Source organism: Meriones unguiculatus, chromosome 14 (assembly GCF_030254825.1).
Source record: "Meriones unguiculatus strain TT.TT164.6M chromosome 14, Bangor_MerUng_6.1, whole genome shotgun sequence".
NCBI classification, from domain to species: domain Eukaryota; kingdom Metazoa; phylum Chordata; class Mammalia; order Rodentia; family Muridae; genus Meriones; species Meriones unguiculatus.
The window spans coordinates 88938515-88955175 of NC_083361.1; the positions used below are offsets into that span (position 1 = coordinate 88938515).

Below are 16661 nucleotides of genomic sequence, written 5' to 3' on the forward strand. Positions count from 1 at the left end.
AGGTGTGTGCCACTGTGCCCAGCAAGGGTGTACTTCTTAACTAGAGACTCATACATATAACTTTCAAAACTAATAGACCAAGTTGAAGAATTTTCTTTAATCTTTCATTGATGAGTAGAATGTAGTTACAGAGATGTGACAAAAGTCAATGATGAAGTACCCCCCCAGCATGCACAAGGCCTTGGCTTCCATCCCTGCCATGAAGAATAAAAGAAGAACTTGGCAGCAGTGTTATTTTGCATAGTGAGCCCTCAGACATTTGTCCTTGACTATATGGGAAAAAATTTACTATTCTCATCTTACAAGAAAAAAAAAAAAAAAAAAAAAAAAAAAAAAAAAAAAAACCTGAGAAAAATATGGCCCAGAGAAATGAATATATCCTATTTATCAATGAAAGACTTTCACACAGAAAGACTAGAGACAGGGAAAAAAAGCGAGGTGAGGGGAGATAAAATGGTGTCCATGAGCTCAAGCCCATGAGGCATGCAGGAGAGCCAAAGGCTCTGCACAGTAACACATGAGGGCTAAGAGTCTGGCCAGCATACTGTCATTGGCTCTGAACACCTCATAGGATTAAAATATGGAAAAACCCTGTCAGGAAAGGAAACTGAACAGAATCTGTAGATGAGAGTCCCATGGTGGGAAATATTGTAAAACGAGAGCGTGCCAGCTGCATAGTCAAGGAAAACGCCAACACGACAGGGAGGAACCATGAGAGAGAGTGTCAAGGTGCTGGGCTTGCCTGTGAGGGAACACTCCTCAAAAACATTATACACGTACTTTTTCTGCAGCCCTATAACCCAGAACCCATATTTAGGTTGATAGTGTAAATCATTACTAAGACCCAAACGAAATAATGGACTTGGGTGTGAGAGAAATATGGGATTGAAGAGGTAACTTCCATCACATAATCCCAGGACCCAGGCACTTTTTCCAGACACATCTACTTCCCAGTAATGCTTTCCTGATTGGAGAGCTGGGTGTCCCATGACGCCTTCATGACAGCTTTCATCCCTAGCTTTTGAATTTCTTGTTTGATGGTCTTCATATCGTATTTGTTTCTTGTCCACAGTAATGGCAATTTTTGGATGGTTGTTTTCAACCAGTGTCACTCGAACTGCACAAAAATGACAGGGCTGAGTGTCACAAGAAGGAGAAGGAACAGTCTTATTTGTGTTGTTACGAATATAAGGCTAAGGAGAAAGTGTGCAAGAACTGGAAAGAACTTTGTGTTGAGGTTGCAGGAGAGACAGAACAGTGCAGAAGCACTACAGATCTCGGGAGATGCAACATGAGGCCTAAGAGACACACAAGCTCTGCAAGTGAGGAGTGGCTAGCTTAGGAGGCTGTGATTTCTCCTTACCCCAGTAGCGCTGGGCCTCTGTGACCTCTGAAATGATAAAAGTTCACAATATTAAATGAAAGCAAAAGTATTCTAAAGTCCATTTCTTCCAGATGAGGGGAAGAGATGGAAGCCCTAACAGGGTCAAAGATGAATGCTCCTTCCCCATCAGAGATGGTGAAATCATCAGTAACAGTGTCTTCCTTGTTCGTATCTAGAAACCACTAGAATCCCACAACAAAACTCTTGTAACATAACTCTCCTCACCTTGCAACACTTGCAGCATGCCTTGCAGATCGGGGGCTCGGAACACTCTTCTTTGTTCCTTGGGGATGGTTTTGGGCTTTGTCAGCGAGAAAGTATGACTCCTAGGGATAAAAACAATTAATCCGAGTACTACCTAACGACCCCCATGACCCCTAATGACCACTGACTTCAATCCACAGATGCGCTTGAGCTCTTTTGACAATACTGAAGAGGTACAGAAAGAGTAGCTAGCCATCTGGGGACATGAAAAATAGTCATATTCCCTTCAATTTGCTTTCAGTGCAGTGTTGGGAAGGCCCTACTCCCTCACATTAACAGTTCTTGCCTTCTAAAATTAAACAATTGTTTTCTCCCCCTCTGCCTCCTTGAACTCTCAAGGGATGATGAAATAATAAATCTTAAAACAAATGGAAACTAAGGTGCCTGAAAACAATGTGTGGAAAATACTTCCATGAATGCAAGGGTGGGAAATAGGTCTTGAAAAGTCCAGTGTCTTTAAAACCTTCAGCCAATATGGAGACTCGCAGATAACATCTGAGTTTTCAGATTCTCTTGAAGAAATTACAAGCACTTGGAAAAGATGAAGACAACAAACTAATACTAATATGATCCCAGCGTCTTAAGACAAGCCTTGGTGTGTCTGGCTGGGCATGCTCTCTGCACACAGGGATACCCTCCTCCCGCACTCGCCTAGAGTACGGGAAGGAAGAGCATCAGTGGCAAAGCAAAGATTCAAGGCTATTTCTGTAAATCTAAACACAACAATAGAGAAAGATTGGGTGTCTTCTAGTCTCAAGGGAAAATAATGAGAACACATAGGAATTTCCCCAGTGGACAATTCCCATCTACCATAAACCAAGCACCTGTTAAATCCAGAGCCAGAGCCACATCCAGGTACACAGGGTGAACAAAATGCTGAGTTAAGAGTGTTTTAATCGGGGCTGGAAAGATGGCTCAGTGGTTAAGGGCACTGTCTGCTCTTCCTAACTGGACCTGGCTTCAATTCCCAGTTCCAAGGGATCGGACACGTTCACACTGATGCACATAAAATAAAATACGGAAAAAAGGAGTACCCTAATCTTTTTGTCTCCAACCCCACTACTGAGCCACACTCTCCAATTCCCCACAACTCACTTTTCTTTCACAGAACCTAATCTGTTCACAGTAGCTGCAATATCGCCTTTTGACGGGAAACTCAGCACTGCATCTAAATTGCCCCAACCTGGGAGAAATCATGCTTACCACACAGAAAGAATGGCAGCCATACATACCGGTTTATGATGCTGTCTACTCCCTAGATAGGAACAAAGAAAACAGGAGTTAAGACTTCTCATTAAGATGGCGGGTGGGAATCTTCACAACGTAAAGTCTGTGAAAGAGAAGTCAGGATGACACATAGGGAGCCTTTTCCTGCAAGTGATGTTGTGTGAATGAGTTTGTTAAGGCAGCAGAGATGACTGTAGGGGAGCAGGCAGGTTGTCCTCAAACGGACTCCCACTGCCAAGTCCTCTGGAGTACACACCATGCTGGAAAAAAGAAGCTGCCTGTGGGCAAAGCAGGAAACACTAGCAGGAAGTGCTGATCCTCCCATACCCTAAGCCAGAAGACATCACGGCAGAGTTCAGGGGTCTGAGAAAACCACTGAGAAAGGACTTAGAACCTACCCTTTCTCACACACCGGAACATAGGCAACACGGGGGCTCCAAGAGCCACACAGCCCTCTAGCTTCCCTCACAACACCAAGTAGGTCCTTCTAGAGTCAAAGGGACCTGTGAAGTCCATCTTTCAACTCAGAGCAACTGTGTCAGAAATTCACTGCAACAGTATTCTTTCCACTTACTTTCTCTTACTATATACTCTATTCTTTGGAAAGGAATTTTAATCCAGTAACATGGCTGTTCTGATTACATCCAAAGACCTTCTACTTCTGGGTTATCTGGCTGCAAGGCAGACACTCCACACACCTTTAATCCTTCTGGCTGGAATACAAACACACCCTTAGTACACACCTTTAATGCCAAACCATGAAGTTGAAGAGTGGACAAAAATGACAAATCATAGAAACATGTGACAGAATGAGTCAGAGATAGGCTATACTCAACTCTCAGGAGAACAGAACATGGCTGCTATTTAAGAACAGTGCAGGAAGAGAGTCAGCTGGAAGTCAGTGCAGCGAGGGAAATTCCTGCCTATCTCTCACTAGAATTCTGCTTTTGCCTGTAACTTGCTCACTTAGGCTTTGCAATGGTTGTCTCTCCACATAGGCTACTCAGACACACTCTTTATAAAACTTTTCACCCACATCTAACGGACTTCCTATTCCTACATTTTCTCTTTCTTTCATTATTTTAAACTTCTTTTTAAATTCCTTTCTTAGATTTATTTTATATTTAATTTCATTTTACGTATGTTTTGCTTGCATGTGTGTCTGTGCCCCACCTGTGTGTCTGGTGCCAAAGGATGTCTGAGGATGTCCTATCTCATGAACTGGTGATGGTTGGGAGCCACATTTTAGGTTCTGGGAACTGAACACAGGTCTCTGCAATAGCATCAAGAGTACTTAATGGACCATCACGCTAACCCTTCTATTTTACTTCTTCATTGCAGCCTTTCATAGCTTTAATATTTATGTCTAAAATCTGTGGACCCTTACAACATCCCAACATTCACCTTAGAGCTAATTTTTTCTGCCTTGGCATTGTTTTTCTTTAAAAACTCACACTTGGGCTGCAGTGATGGCTCAGTAATTAAGAACTTTTGTTGTTGCTGTTTTACATAGTGGCTCATAGTCATCTGTACCTATGGTTCCAGGGTCTCCAATGACCCTTTCTGGCCTCCATAGGCACCAGGCATATACGTGGTATACATATATACATGGTGAAGGCAAAGCACTAATGCAATAAAATAAATAAAAACGTGTATAAAAAATAATATGCTGAGCATGATGTACACAACTTAATCCCAGCACTCAGGAGGCAGAGTCAGGTGAGGAGTTCAAGGCCAGCCTGAACTACATAGTGAGTTCCAGGACAGCCAGAACTCCAACACATACACCACAGACTACTAGACGGCTTTAAAAATGAGGAAGAACTGCCGTTTGTGGCAACACGGCTGAGCCCGCAGAATCTGTGTCACCTGAAACAAGCCAGCTTCAACCAAATAAATATGGCACTATCGTATGACTGTGTGGATGGTATGAAAACTGATCGCACGGGAGACTAGAATGGACTAGTCAGGACCTGGGCAGGGAAAAGTGAAATAGATGATACTCCAAAGTACATTTCTAGTATTGTTCAGTTCAGTAGCTATAATACATAGCGTGTTCTTGAAATTACAAAAAGACTTGAGTTGTTGCCATCACACACACACACACACACACACACGCGTGTAGTGATGTGACCCACAGGTGACAAAAAAATCACGATATATTCATTTTTAAAAAAATTAAAATTAAGGCTGGAGAGATGGCTCAGAGGTTAAGATCACTGGCTGCTCTTCTAGAGGTCCTGAGTTCAATTCCCAGCAACCACATGGTGGCCCACAACCATCTATAATGAGATCTGGTGCCTTCTTCTGGCCTGCAGGCATACATGCAGGAAGAATAAATAAATAAACCTTTAAAAACAAAATTGTTTGAAACAAAACAAAAAATTAAATTAAATTAAATTAAATTAACCCAATAGGAAAGAAAGAAATTTGAAAGCTGGAGGCTGGAGAGATGGCTCAGCAGTTAAGAGCACTTGAACTGGCAGCTCTTCCAGAGTGCCTGGGTTCAATTCTCAGCACTCACACAGCAGCTTACAACTCTCTGTAACTCCCAACACTCTCACAGGCAAAACACCAATGTAAATAAAATAATAAATGTAAGTAATTAAAAATAAAAGAAATTTGGAAGATGCTGAGGACTTCCTAGAACCAACCTGGCCGACAAATTTTACAACTTAGACAAAAGGAGCACATTCCCATGGAGACACACAAAACACAAAACGATGCAAGACCTAACTCTGGGCTGTCAAGATGGCTCAACAGGTAAAGAAACTCGCCGTAAAAGCATGTGTACCTAAATTCAACCTCTGGAAGCCACATACAGGTGGAAGGAGAAAAATCATCTTTCCAAAGTTGTCTTCTGACCTACACATTGACACATCAATAATACACACACCCCCACACAAATACACACAAACACACACACACCCACACACAAATACACACAAACACACACACACACACAAACACACACACACACACACACAAACACACACACACACATAAATACACACGCACAAACACACACACACATTGGTTTCATTGAGAAAAGGTCTCTCTCTTTAGCCCTGTCTATCCTGGAACTCACTTTATAGACCAGGCTAGCCTCAAACTCAAAGAGATCTATCTGCCTCTGCCTCAATTAAAAGTGTGTGCAGCCACCATTTGCCACATAAAAGGAGTGTAAATGACCTAAATAAATGTAACAAAAAATAAAATTTTACATTTCTCTAAATGGAAAAAAGGGACCCATAATATGCAGTAGGTTAATTAGTCAAAATACTTTTCAAAAAACAATGCCATACGTTAAAAGGCTATGAATGATTTCCTAAGAGTCCTTTCTTTTTCCCTATTTCCCCTCCCATACAAGTCAGGGAGGTGATGGTGCATGACTTTAATCCCTTTAAATTATTTTTAATTTTTATTATTGTATGTATGAACATTTGTATGTATATTTGTGCACCACTAGCCTGGTACTTGTGGGTGTCAGAGGAAAGTGCTGGATTTCCTAGAATTACAGATGGTTTTGAGCTGCCCTGTGGGAGCTGGGAATTGAACCCAGGCACTCCAGAAGAGCCACTTATTTATTGAGCCACTGCAGATAGGGAAAGCCTTAACTCATGCTATGCTGGACAACATAAGCATCTCTCACGGCTAGAAGTTCCTTTGTTTGCCAGTGACTGAGTGGAATTAGGAAAACGTATTAGAACCACACATATCAGTACAGAGAGCCGGTGTCATAAAGACCCATTCATCCAACAGATCTCCTCCCCAAGATCTGACTTCGTCTGCTGCACTAGATAAACTGATGAACTCGGAACTCCACCCCTTGCCGTTTGTGCATGCAGTGATTCCCCCGGCTTCTGAAACTGACTCAGGAAAGAGGTCAGGAAGAGCCCCACTGTGAGCACCGGGAAGATCACAGCAGCAGGGAAGGAGGTCAAGGGCTTCCATGTTTCCTGACTCTGGGACCTCCTGCAGTCTTACCTGCAGCATTTCCATGGCTGAGCACCCCAACTGATGCTCCACATCTGAGATGAGGTCTCCTAGCAACTTGCTCTGCTGGGCATGCTCATTTTCAGACTCTGCCAGGCTGTTCATAATGTCTTCCTTTTCTTGCATCAGCTTCTGCAATTCATTCTTCTTCTCAGAGTCCAGGATGTCTTCCATTCGTTTAAACTCTGTCTGAACGTTTTCTACATCTTTCTGTATTTTACTCTTCAGTGATAAGAAAAGGGAGAACTATTCAGTTTGTTGAAATGTGCTGTCGTTGATTTTGTTTGGTTTGGATTGGTTTTTCAAGACAGGGTTTCTCTGTGTAGCCCTGACTGTCCTGGAACTCACTCTGTAGATCCACCTGCTTCTGTCTCCAGGGATTAAAAGCATGTGCCACTACCCCCTGGCCTTGTGTGGTAAGAGAGATAGGGAAAAATAAGGGACTCTTAGGGGACCATGTGTAACCTTTTAGTGTCTATTAATGACATCCCAACACAGAGACCTCTGGCCAGCTTTACCAAGATTACCTAATCCAAACTAGAACACTAAGCTATGATTCCTCTTTCAAGCAGTTACACAAGACACTTGTTTTTGTCTGTAATATTCCCTCATTCCACTTTTTGAAAAGATAGCTCGGAAGTTATGTGCACTGGCTGCTCTTCCGGAGGACCTGAGTTCAATTCCCAGCACCCTCCTGCAATTCTAGGTCTAGGAGATCTGATGCCCTTTTCTGACTTCCATGGGAACCAGACACACATATGATGGCAAATCCTCGCACACATAAAATAAAAATGAAAAAAATTTAAAAAATATTTTTGATAAAAAGAACTTTAAAAACGTATGTATTAAAAATGTATTTAATCTTTGTGAGTGTGTGTTTGTGTATGCTTGTTTTGCCTGTCTGTATCATGTGTGTGCCAGGTGCCTACCGAGGTCAGAAGAGGGTACTGGGCAATCCAGAACTGGAGTTACGCATGGTTACAACCCACCACGTGGAGGTAGATTGCAGTCCTTAGGAATAGCAAGAAATAATTTTAACCATTGAACCATCTTTCTACCCCTCCCTTGACGTTATTGATTTTGTTGTTGTTGTTATATATGTATGGAAACTAAGTCTCACCTGGTAGTCGTAGTTGGCTTAGAACTTGTCATGTACACTAGACCTCTAAACTCACAGAGATCTCTGCCTCTCAAGTGCTTCGGTTAAAGGCATATGACACCATACCCGGCACCTCATTCTGCCTTTTCACCCCCCCGGCAGAAGTAAAATGCTGAGTGTATATCCATGATCCACCCATTCCCAAGTATCTTTCCCAGTAGAGTCACAGTTTCAGAAGGCACCAAGGGGTCAGACCTGGAGCCATTCTCACCAAGCCCCCATGGCGTCAGCTCCTCACATAGCCTGGCTCAGCTGTGATGCACTCACTCTGCAGCTCCTGCTCCAAGGGAACCCAGAGGGAGGACCAGTCAAGGCCTCTTGGCTCCCCAGATACCAGGGAACAAAGAGCCAGGGGCTTCTTGCCCAGGTCCTTCCCAGGCATCAGGCTAACTTCCTTAGGGAGAGTCCCCACTTGCCTCCCAATAAGTTCTCTCCTGTTGGAGGTCATCTTTCCAGTTCTCAGATTCTTTCTTGTCTGCCATCAGCTTCTGCAGAGCTGCCTGCAGCTTCTCCTGTGAGAAAGGAATTGCAGCAGAGTCAAGCTGGGTGCTTAGTAGTGTGCTTTGCTGTTCCTAAGCAAAGGCCGAGAAGCCCTTCTGGAAAGACAGGAAACCTAAGGTTACTACCTTTCTTTAAAAGGACATAATATAAATTACGTATATAACATACACACACATACAGTTTTAATATCTTATGAATAAATAGATGATAAACTTTTTAGAAGAAGGCCAGCAGGGACAAAGCCAAGCTGCTCTCAGCAGAGTTTATAGACGCCGAGGGAGCAGCAGCTGGAGTCTAGGAGCGGGAAGAACATGACGCAGCACTGTTATCCCAGCAGTTAGTCCTAGTCTCAGCAGGCCGTGGTGGAGCACATACCAGGATTCCCAGCACTAAGGGCGCAAAAGCAGTGGATCGCTGTGAGTTCAAGCCCAGCCTGGTCTACAAAGTCCAGGAGAGCCAAGGCTACATAGACAAATCGTGTCTCTAAAGAAAAATATCCCAGCACTCAGGAGGAAGAAACAGACTGATCCCTGAGGTCAAGACCAGCCTGATTTACAGATTGAGTTCCAGGACACCCAGAGATACACAGAGAACTCCTGTCTTGAAAAACAAGAACTCAAACAAATGAAAAAACAAAGTGATCTAGTTATATAGAGAATTCTTGTTCCCTTTGCCTCACAAATGTTGGAGTTACACGCATCTGCCACCATACTCAGATAAACATTTTTTCCCATTAATAAAGGAAGTTGATATCAAGGAAACTCACCTCATTTAGTGTTTTTTAATTAACCAATTAATTGATTTTGTATGTGACTTGTGTGTACTCACACCCATGCCACCCAGGTATGTAGATGTCAGAGAATTACTGACAACTTGCAGGAATCAGTTCTCTCCTTCAATCCTGTGGTTTCTGGGTTCAAACTCAGGCCATTATCTTGGCAGCAAACCATTCAGCCATCTCTTCAATCCTCATCTCATTTACTGTTACACCTACAGAGTAATTGGAGCTTTCCTTGGACCTAAAATCCCCACAGTATATGACAAGCTGTAAAAACATTTGCTCTTCTTCTAGAGGTTGCAGCCCTGGTAGATTCTCTATGCTTAAGCTCAGTGGACAGCCACACTCTTTCAGGCCTCGGAAAGTACCAGGATGGAACGAAATCCCAGGCCAGGATGCCATGATGATCAGTTAACTGAATGACCATGAGAAGTAGAGATTTTCCAGCAGGTACTGTTTCCTGCTGTGTTTTCCATACCCTCCACTCTTACCTTGTACTCACAGGCCACCTCCTCAATGAGAGCTGTTTGGTGACCACGGTGCTCCTGAGATCGCTCACAAATCCAGCAGATGGCCACCTTGTCCTTCTCACAGAAGAGCTGGAGTTTCTCTCCGTGCCTTGCACAGTGAAACACCTTCTGCTCTTCTGGGCTGGACTTGAAGCCCTTGAGCCTCTCCACTATGTTGGCCACATGTCGATTAGGCCTCAGATTCCCAAACAGGTAACTAACTCGGCACACAGGACAGATGAACTCTTCCTCTTTGCTTTTGCTGGACTCATAGTTCAGTGTGATGCAGGCTCGGCAGAAGCTGTGACCACAATCTGCACTCACGGGTTCCACCATCAGGTCCAGACAGATGGGACAGGTCACCTCCTCCTTTAAATTTACCATGAATTCTGAAGCCATAGTTGCTGTGATCCTGCGTCTGCCTGACCTGATTCCTGCTATTTTCGCTCAGGTGCCTGTGTGATTGGGAAGTTGAAAAGGGGCCAAGTAAAAAAAAAGAGGATCAAAACGAACTCTGTGCAAGGATCAAGGATGGGCCTTGAGCACAACAGTCCACAGCCAAAAGCCAAGGGAGAGAAACAAGGTGAGCAACTAAGATAAAAACGCAAAAGTAAGATACATCTAAACATTTAATTGGACAGTTATTCTAAATGAACAAGGACCTGGGAAAGAGTGCCAATATATAGTGCACTGGCCTAGAATGCAGAGCCCAAGGTTTGGTCACCAGCACAGCACAAACAAAAATCAAAATAACAAATGAGTAAGTATCAGAAAGAACAGACAAGATAAACCAGACTAGAGATATGTACAATCTACACATAAAGATAAACAATGCTAGAGATGGGAGTGGACGAAGATTTCCAAATAGAAATCACAGGGTTTAAATGAAGATTAACTACTAACAAGGAATTACATGAAGAAATCTGCCGCAGGTATAAGAAATGGTAAAATGAATGCCCTGCCGCAGAGGCTCAGGCAGGCATCCATCGTCTCTGGTTCTCAACTGCCAATGTGGCTGGCATGCGGAGAGCTATAGGCTGTCAGGTGTCACACAAACCTCCAGGAATGCGAATACGTGACATTTTTCAAATGACTGATTAGACCTTTCATTCTGACACAGATAACTAACGCTCTATGCATGCCCGGCTGGCCTAGAACTCACTAAGTTCCTCTTGTCTCAGCCTTCTGAGTATGGAGTTAAGGCATGTGACATGTGCCAAGCTGCTCTGAGTTCTTGTTTTCAAAACAACACATAAAGAAGTAAAGAAAAACAACAGATTCATGGCCACCCTAACTTCTAAAATGAAAGAAATAAGATGGGCCCATGCTTGTAATCTCAGCACTGGGGAGGCAGAGGCAGGCAGATCTCTGTGAGCTTGAGGCCAGCCTGGTCCACAAAGCAAGTCCAGGACAGTCAAGGCTACACAGAGAAGCCCTGTCTCAAGGAAAAAAAAAAAAAAAAAAAAAAAAAAAAAGGAAACAGTCATTAGAGACTATTATGAACAACTATAACCAACTCATTATATAACTTAGAGGAAATATAAATGTCATGCTAATGCAATTTAGCAAAAACAACCTAGGATTAAATCAAAAGCTAGAACAGATCAGTGAAAATAAAGAGGATTCAAAATAATAATACTAACGGCCCAACACAGAATCTACCACACTTTCAATACCTTAGTTTCAATCCTTCTTAAACTCTTCCAGAAATATTACAGGAAAAAATGTTCAAGGCACACTTTCTTAGTTCAGGACCATCGCCTACCACTGACTTACGAACAGGAGCAAGAGGAAATAGACGGGAAGGTGAGAACCCACAAAAATCAACATTGACACAGGAAGGTTTGTTGATGTTTTTGGGTGCTTACACTAGCTTGGGTAAAGCCGTGATAATCTTGATCACACTGGTTTCTCCCATGGTTCTCCCAGCTCTTTTATCATGAGATGTTTTCACACCAATCAGGAATCTAACTTTATTTAAAGGTAGAAGAGAGCAGCAACAGTGGTTGAACCTGCCACTCTAGTGTGGGGGGAGGGAGCTGGGGACCAGCCTGGGCAACACAAAAGGTATAACAGGTTCAAGAAACCTTAGGAAGGGTCTGGAGAGATAGCTCAAAGGTTAAGAGCAATGTCTGTTCTACCCAAAGGTCCTGAGTTCAATTCTAAGCAACCACATGGTGGCTCATAACCACCTATAGTGGGATCTGGTGCCCTCTTCTGGTGTATAGGCACACATGCAGGCATAATACCATATCAATAATGAATAAATGTTTTTTTAAATTAAAGAAACCTTAGAAAAGTTGTCACTTCTCGGATTTTGTTCTGATGTGTGACTCTGGCGTTCTCACGCTTTCCCTCGCACCTTAGAATTGAACCCAAGGCTTGAAGACCCTGCTACTGAGCTAAATCATTAACATGATAAAAAATGCTTTATGACTGAGTTTTATTGAGTTACTCATAATGATCCTCCTGCCTCCTGTGTAGCTGGAATCTCAAGCTGGGCTGAGCTCCACTTTAGTTTTGAGGTAACTGGTGAAGGAGAAGGAAATGACTGTCATTTCTTTGCTTGTAGCTATCAAACAGGGTTAGGGACAAACAGGCTCACAGAACCTGTAGTTCTAAACACCAAGAGAAGCTGCAAGAGTCCATAGAGCAGTGATTCTCAACCTTTCTAATGACCTCCAACCATAAAATTATTTTCATTGCTGCTGTTATGAATCATAATGTAAATAACTGATATGCAGAATATCTGATTTGCCACCCTTATGAAAGGGTCATTCAAATCCCAAAGGGATCACAACCCACAGGTTGAGAAACACTGCCCTAGATATGCAGAAACGCCATAGTGTCACACAAACCGCAATAAAGAGCAGACGCTCTGACTTAGCTAACAGAGTTCAGGATCTCTTTGACGAGCTACATTTCAAATTTACAGATTATGAAATGGCAGGAGGGGACTGGATCTGGATGAAAGCCACCTCCAAACCAGCCCTTTCTCCAGGCAGCCCCTCCCTTATTCTCCTCCATCTGCATTTTTAGCTAGAGGTCGCCAGCCCTTCCCCCTCGGTTCCCTTTGAAGACAAGGAACTCATACAAATAAAATCAGTCTTTTCCTTCCAAAGTCCTCCATACTCTTCCCCCTAAAATTGCTCAACCCACGGTCAGACACCGGAAAGTTGTAAATCACGGAGAATTAACTCACCAAACCAGAACTTCAAGGTATTTTCGACTCCTAGCTAGAGAAAGGAAAGTCTGAGCACTGGAAATGAAAGAGAAACTACAGCTCTACAGACCAATGAGGTACCTCCGCATAAGCAAGCAGGACTCCACTAGGGGAGGGAGTTACCCTCTGATCAGTGCTGGCTGGCTCTGGAGACCAAGTATAAATCACATCTCTGTCCTAACTGGATTTTCTTTCTTTTCTTTTCTTTCTTTCTTTCTTTCTTTCTTTCTTTCTTTCTTTCTTTCTTTCTTTCTTTCTTTCTTTCCTTCCTTCCTTCCTTCCTTCCTTCCTTCCTTCTTTCTTTCTTTCTTTTCTTTTCTTTCTTCCTTTTTAAGGGTATCTGGAGCTTCCTAAACCAGTTGTTCAGGGTCAGGTCAGATTCACCAAACAAGATCCTCACCTTCTGGAAAGCTGCCCCTGATGGAAAGAAAGCACCAGAGCTCCTGCCTGGCTTTGCCTTGGGGGCAGGTTTGGCCCAAAAGGAAGGAAACACAAGGTGAGGGACAGAAAACGGCAGCGTTCCTCTCAAGTTGGAGCTGGACTCTCCCAGGCTGACAACAGAAAGGAAGCTGCAGCTCAGGGCAGCTGCACACAAGCAGGACTCCCCACTCACAGGGACAGGAAGTGGGAGGAGTCATGAGCAGAGCCAAGCAGGACCCTTCACCACCCTCAGAGTGGTCACACTAGTAAGCTGCACTGGCTCCAGCTGCCCTGTTGTCTCCTCCAGGTGATCTGTTCTGTTGCTGAGTGGACATAGTCCTTTCCCAGTGCTGATCTGGTCCATCCATTGCCTCCCTGCCAGGAGTCCCTCACTAGAATGTTTCAGGAGGTCCCCTTTAGATCTAGGAGTTGTGTTAAAGATCTCTGATACCAACAGTTCCCTCTGGGTGAAAATCTGCAGGGCTGGGAACAGGCTTCAGCAGGCATGGTGTTTGCCTGGCAATCTTAGGGTGGACCCCCAGCACTGTACAAAACCACGTAGACTGTCTTAGTTACTTCCCTATTGCTGTGCTGAACACTATGACCAGGTCAACTAATAAGGAAAGTGTTTGATTTGGGGCTTACAGTTTTAACAGGTCAGAGTTCATGACCACCAGAGCAGGGAGCATGACATCAGGCAGGGAGGTGCTGGAGCAGGAAGTGACAAGTCACAGCTTGAGACACAAGCATAAGGCACAGGAGAAGGCAGGAGTGTGGGGGGGAGGGGGGTCGCAGGGGACTTGGCCAGAATCTATTGCACCCTCAAATCTTGCCCCCATGCCATAAATTCTCCAACAATGCCACACCTCCTAATCCACCCTTAACAGTCCCACGAGCAAAGAACCAGATATTCAGAGATATGGGGCCCATATGGGGGCCATACTTATTCAAAGGAGCACAGCAGGCACTCCACTGCTTTGTGGCTGGCAGCAGGAGGATCAGGAGCTGAAAGGCCATCCTCAGCAAATGTTCACTTTGATGTCAGGACAACCTGGGAATCACACACCTGAGAGAAAGAAAGACAGACAGAAAGGAAGGGAGAGAGAGAGAGAGAGAGAGAGAGAGAGAGAGAGAGAGAGAGAGAGAGAGAGAGAAAATAAAGGAAAGGAGGAAGGAAGGAAGAGAAAGAAAGAAGGGAAGAAAGGAAAGAAAGTTGTTTGAGGGAAGACTGCAGTCACCATTACTAATCTCTTCCCCCCACTTCTGTACTCCTACCTCATTAGTTCCTTACGTTCTCAGACCTACTAAATATGGCATAATGACTGACAGCAGATATACATTGTAGTTTGAATTTATTTCACATACTTGCTGTCTTTCCTTCCCCTCTTCTTCTGAGACAGGTTCTCACAATGTAACTGACTTCTAATTGAGGTCAGGCTCCCCAGTGCTAGGATCATGAATGTCAGGCTGGTGTTCCATCCCTGAGCTACACACTTAGCCCACATGTCACATCTTTTTTGTTGTTGTTGGTTTTGTTTGTTTGTTTTTATTTTTTGCTTTTCAAGACAGTGTTTCTCTGTTTCTCTGTGTAACAGATTCCTGGAAATCACTTTGTAGACCATACTGTCCTCAAACTCACAGATATCACCTGCCTCTGCCTCCCCAGTGCTGGGATTAAAAGCATGTGCCACCATGCCCTGCTTCACACCTCACGACTTGATGAGGTCATGAGCCTCTACTGTTGTTCTTGCTGTGGATACAATTGATGCCAACGTTATGATGTTTCTATTCTTTTTAAAAATGTAGATATATTAGTTTTTAATTAAATTTTTATTTTTTATATTTATTACAGTTTATTCACTTTGTATCCCAACTGTAATCCCCTCCCTTGTCCCCTCCCAATCACAACCTTCCTTCCTCATTTCCTCCCATGTCCCCCTCCAAGTCCACTGATAGGGGAAGTCTTCCTCCCCTTCCCTCTGACCCTAGCCTGTCAGGTCTCGTCAGGACTGGCTGCATTGTCTTTCTCTGCGGCTTAGTAAGGCTGCTCCCTCCCTCAGGGGAGGTGATCAAAGACCCAGGCACTGAGTTCATATCAGAGACAGTCCCTGTTCCCAATTCTAGGGACTCTTCAGCCCTAAGTTTGATTATTTCCAGCCGTCTACTCCTCTTGGGTGTGTCTGCTTCTTTTTCTTCCAGGGCTTTCATGTGAGTCATTAAGTCGCTTGAATGCGCTGTCTCGAATTTCTTCTTGAAGGCACTTAGTGCTATGACCTTTCCTCTTAGCACTGCTTTCATTGTGTCCCATAAGTTTAGGTATTTTGTGCCTTCATTTTCATTAAATTCAAGAAAGTCTTTCATTTCTTTCTTTCTTTATTCCTTAACCCAGCTGTCATTGAGTAGCAAGTTGTTCAGTTTCCATGTGTGTGTAGGCTTTTTGATATTTCTGTTTTTGTTGAGGTCCAGCTTTATTCCATGGTAATCAGATAGGATACAAGGGGTTATTTCAATCTTCTTGTATCTATTGAGGCTTGCTTTGTGCCCAACTGTCTGGTCTATTTTGGAGAAGGTTCCATGAGGTGCTGAGAAGAAGATATATTCTTTTGAATTTGAATGAAAGGTTCTGTAGACATCTATTAGGTCCATTTGATTTAGGACCTCTGTAAGTGCCTTTATTTCCCTATTATGCGTCTGTCTAGATGATCTGTCCCTTTATGAGAGTGGAGTGTTGAAGTCTCCCACTATTAAGGTGTTGGGATCAATGTGTGATTTCAGCTTTAATTGTGATTCATTTACAAATGTAGGTGTCTTGTATTTGGGGCATAGATGTTCAGAATTGTGATGTCCTCCTGGTGGATTTTTCCTTTGATGAGAATGAAGTGTCCTTCCTCATCTTTTTTGATTAATTTTGGTTGAAAGTCTATTTTATTAGATATTAGGCTAGCTACCCCAGCTTGTTTTCCGGTTCCATTTGCTTGAAAAACATTTTTCCAGGCCTTTATTCTGAGGTAGTGTTTATCTTTGTTGCAGAGGTATGTTTCTTGGATGCCGCAGAATGTTGGATCCTGTTTCTGCAACCATTTCTATTAGTCTGTGTCTTTTTATTGGAGAGTTGAGTCCATTGATGTTGATAGATAATAGTGACCAATGAATGTTAGTTCCTTTTATTGTGGAGTTGGTGGTGTTACTGTGTTTCTATG

The 16661-nt window shown here is 43.4% G+C and overlaps 1 protein-coding gene across 2 annotated transcripts; it reads right to left on the minus strand.

Moving 5' to 3' along the window:
* Positions 1-77: 77 nt before the first annotated feature.
* On the minus strand, positions 78-13599 carry LOC110558330 (tripartite motif-containing protein 12A-like). Of its 2 annotated transcripts, none has more exons than XM_060367769.1 (8): positions 13442-13599; positions 9801-10273; positions 8447-8542; positions 6863-7093; positions 2881-2903; positions 1610-1710; positions 1364-1390; positions 78-1117 (listed from the first exon to the last, which is right to left on the minus strand). In XM_060367769.1, exons 2-8 carry the CDS (start codon positions 10215-10217, stop codon positions 525-527), a joined length of 1488 nt encoding a protein of 495 aa, XP_060223752.1. In that variant the 5' UTR covers positions 10218-10273; positions 13442-13599; the 3' UTR covers positions 78-524. The 2 variants fall into 2 exon arrangements, with proteins under 2 accessions (XP_060223752.1, XP_060223753.1); XM_060367770.1 differs by lacking the exon at positions 13442-13599 and adding an exon at positions 13021-13116.
* Between the last annotated feature and the right edge of the window lie 3062 nt (positions 13600-16661).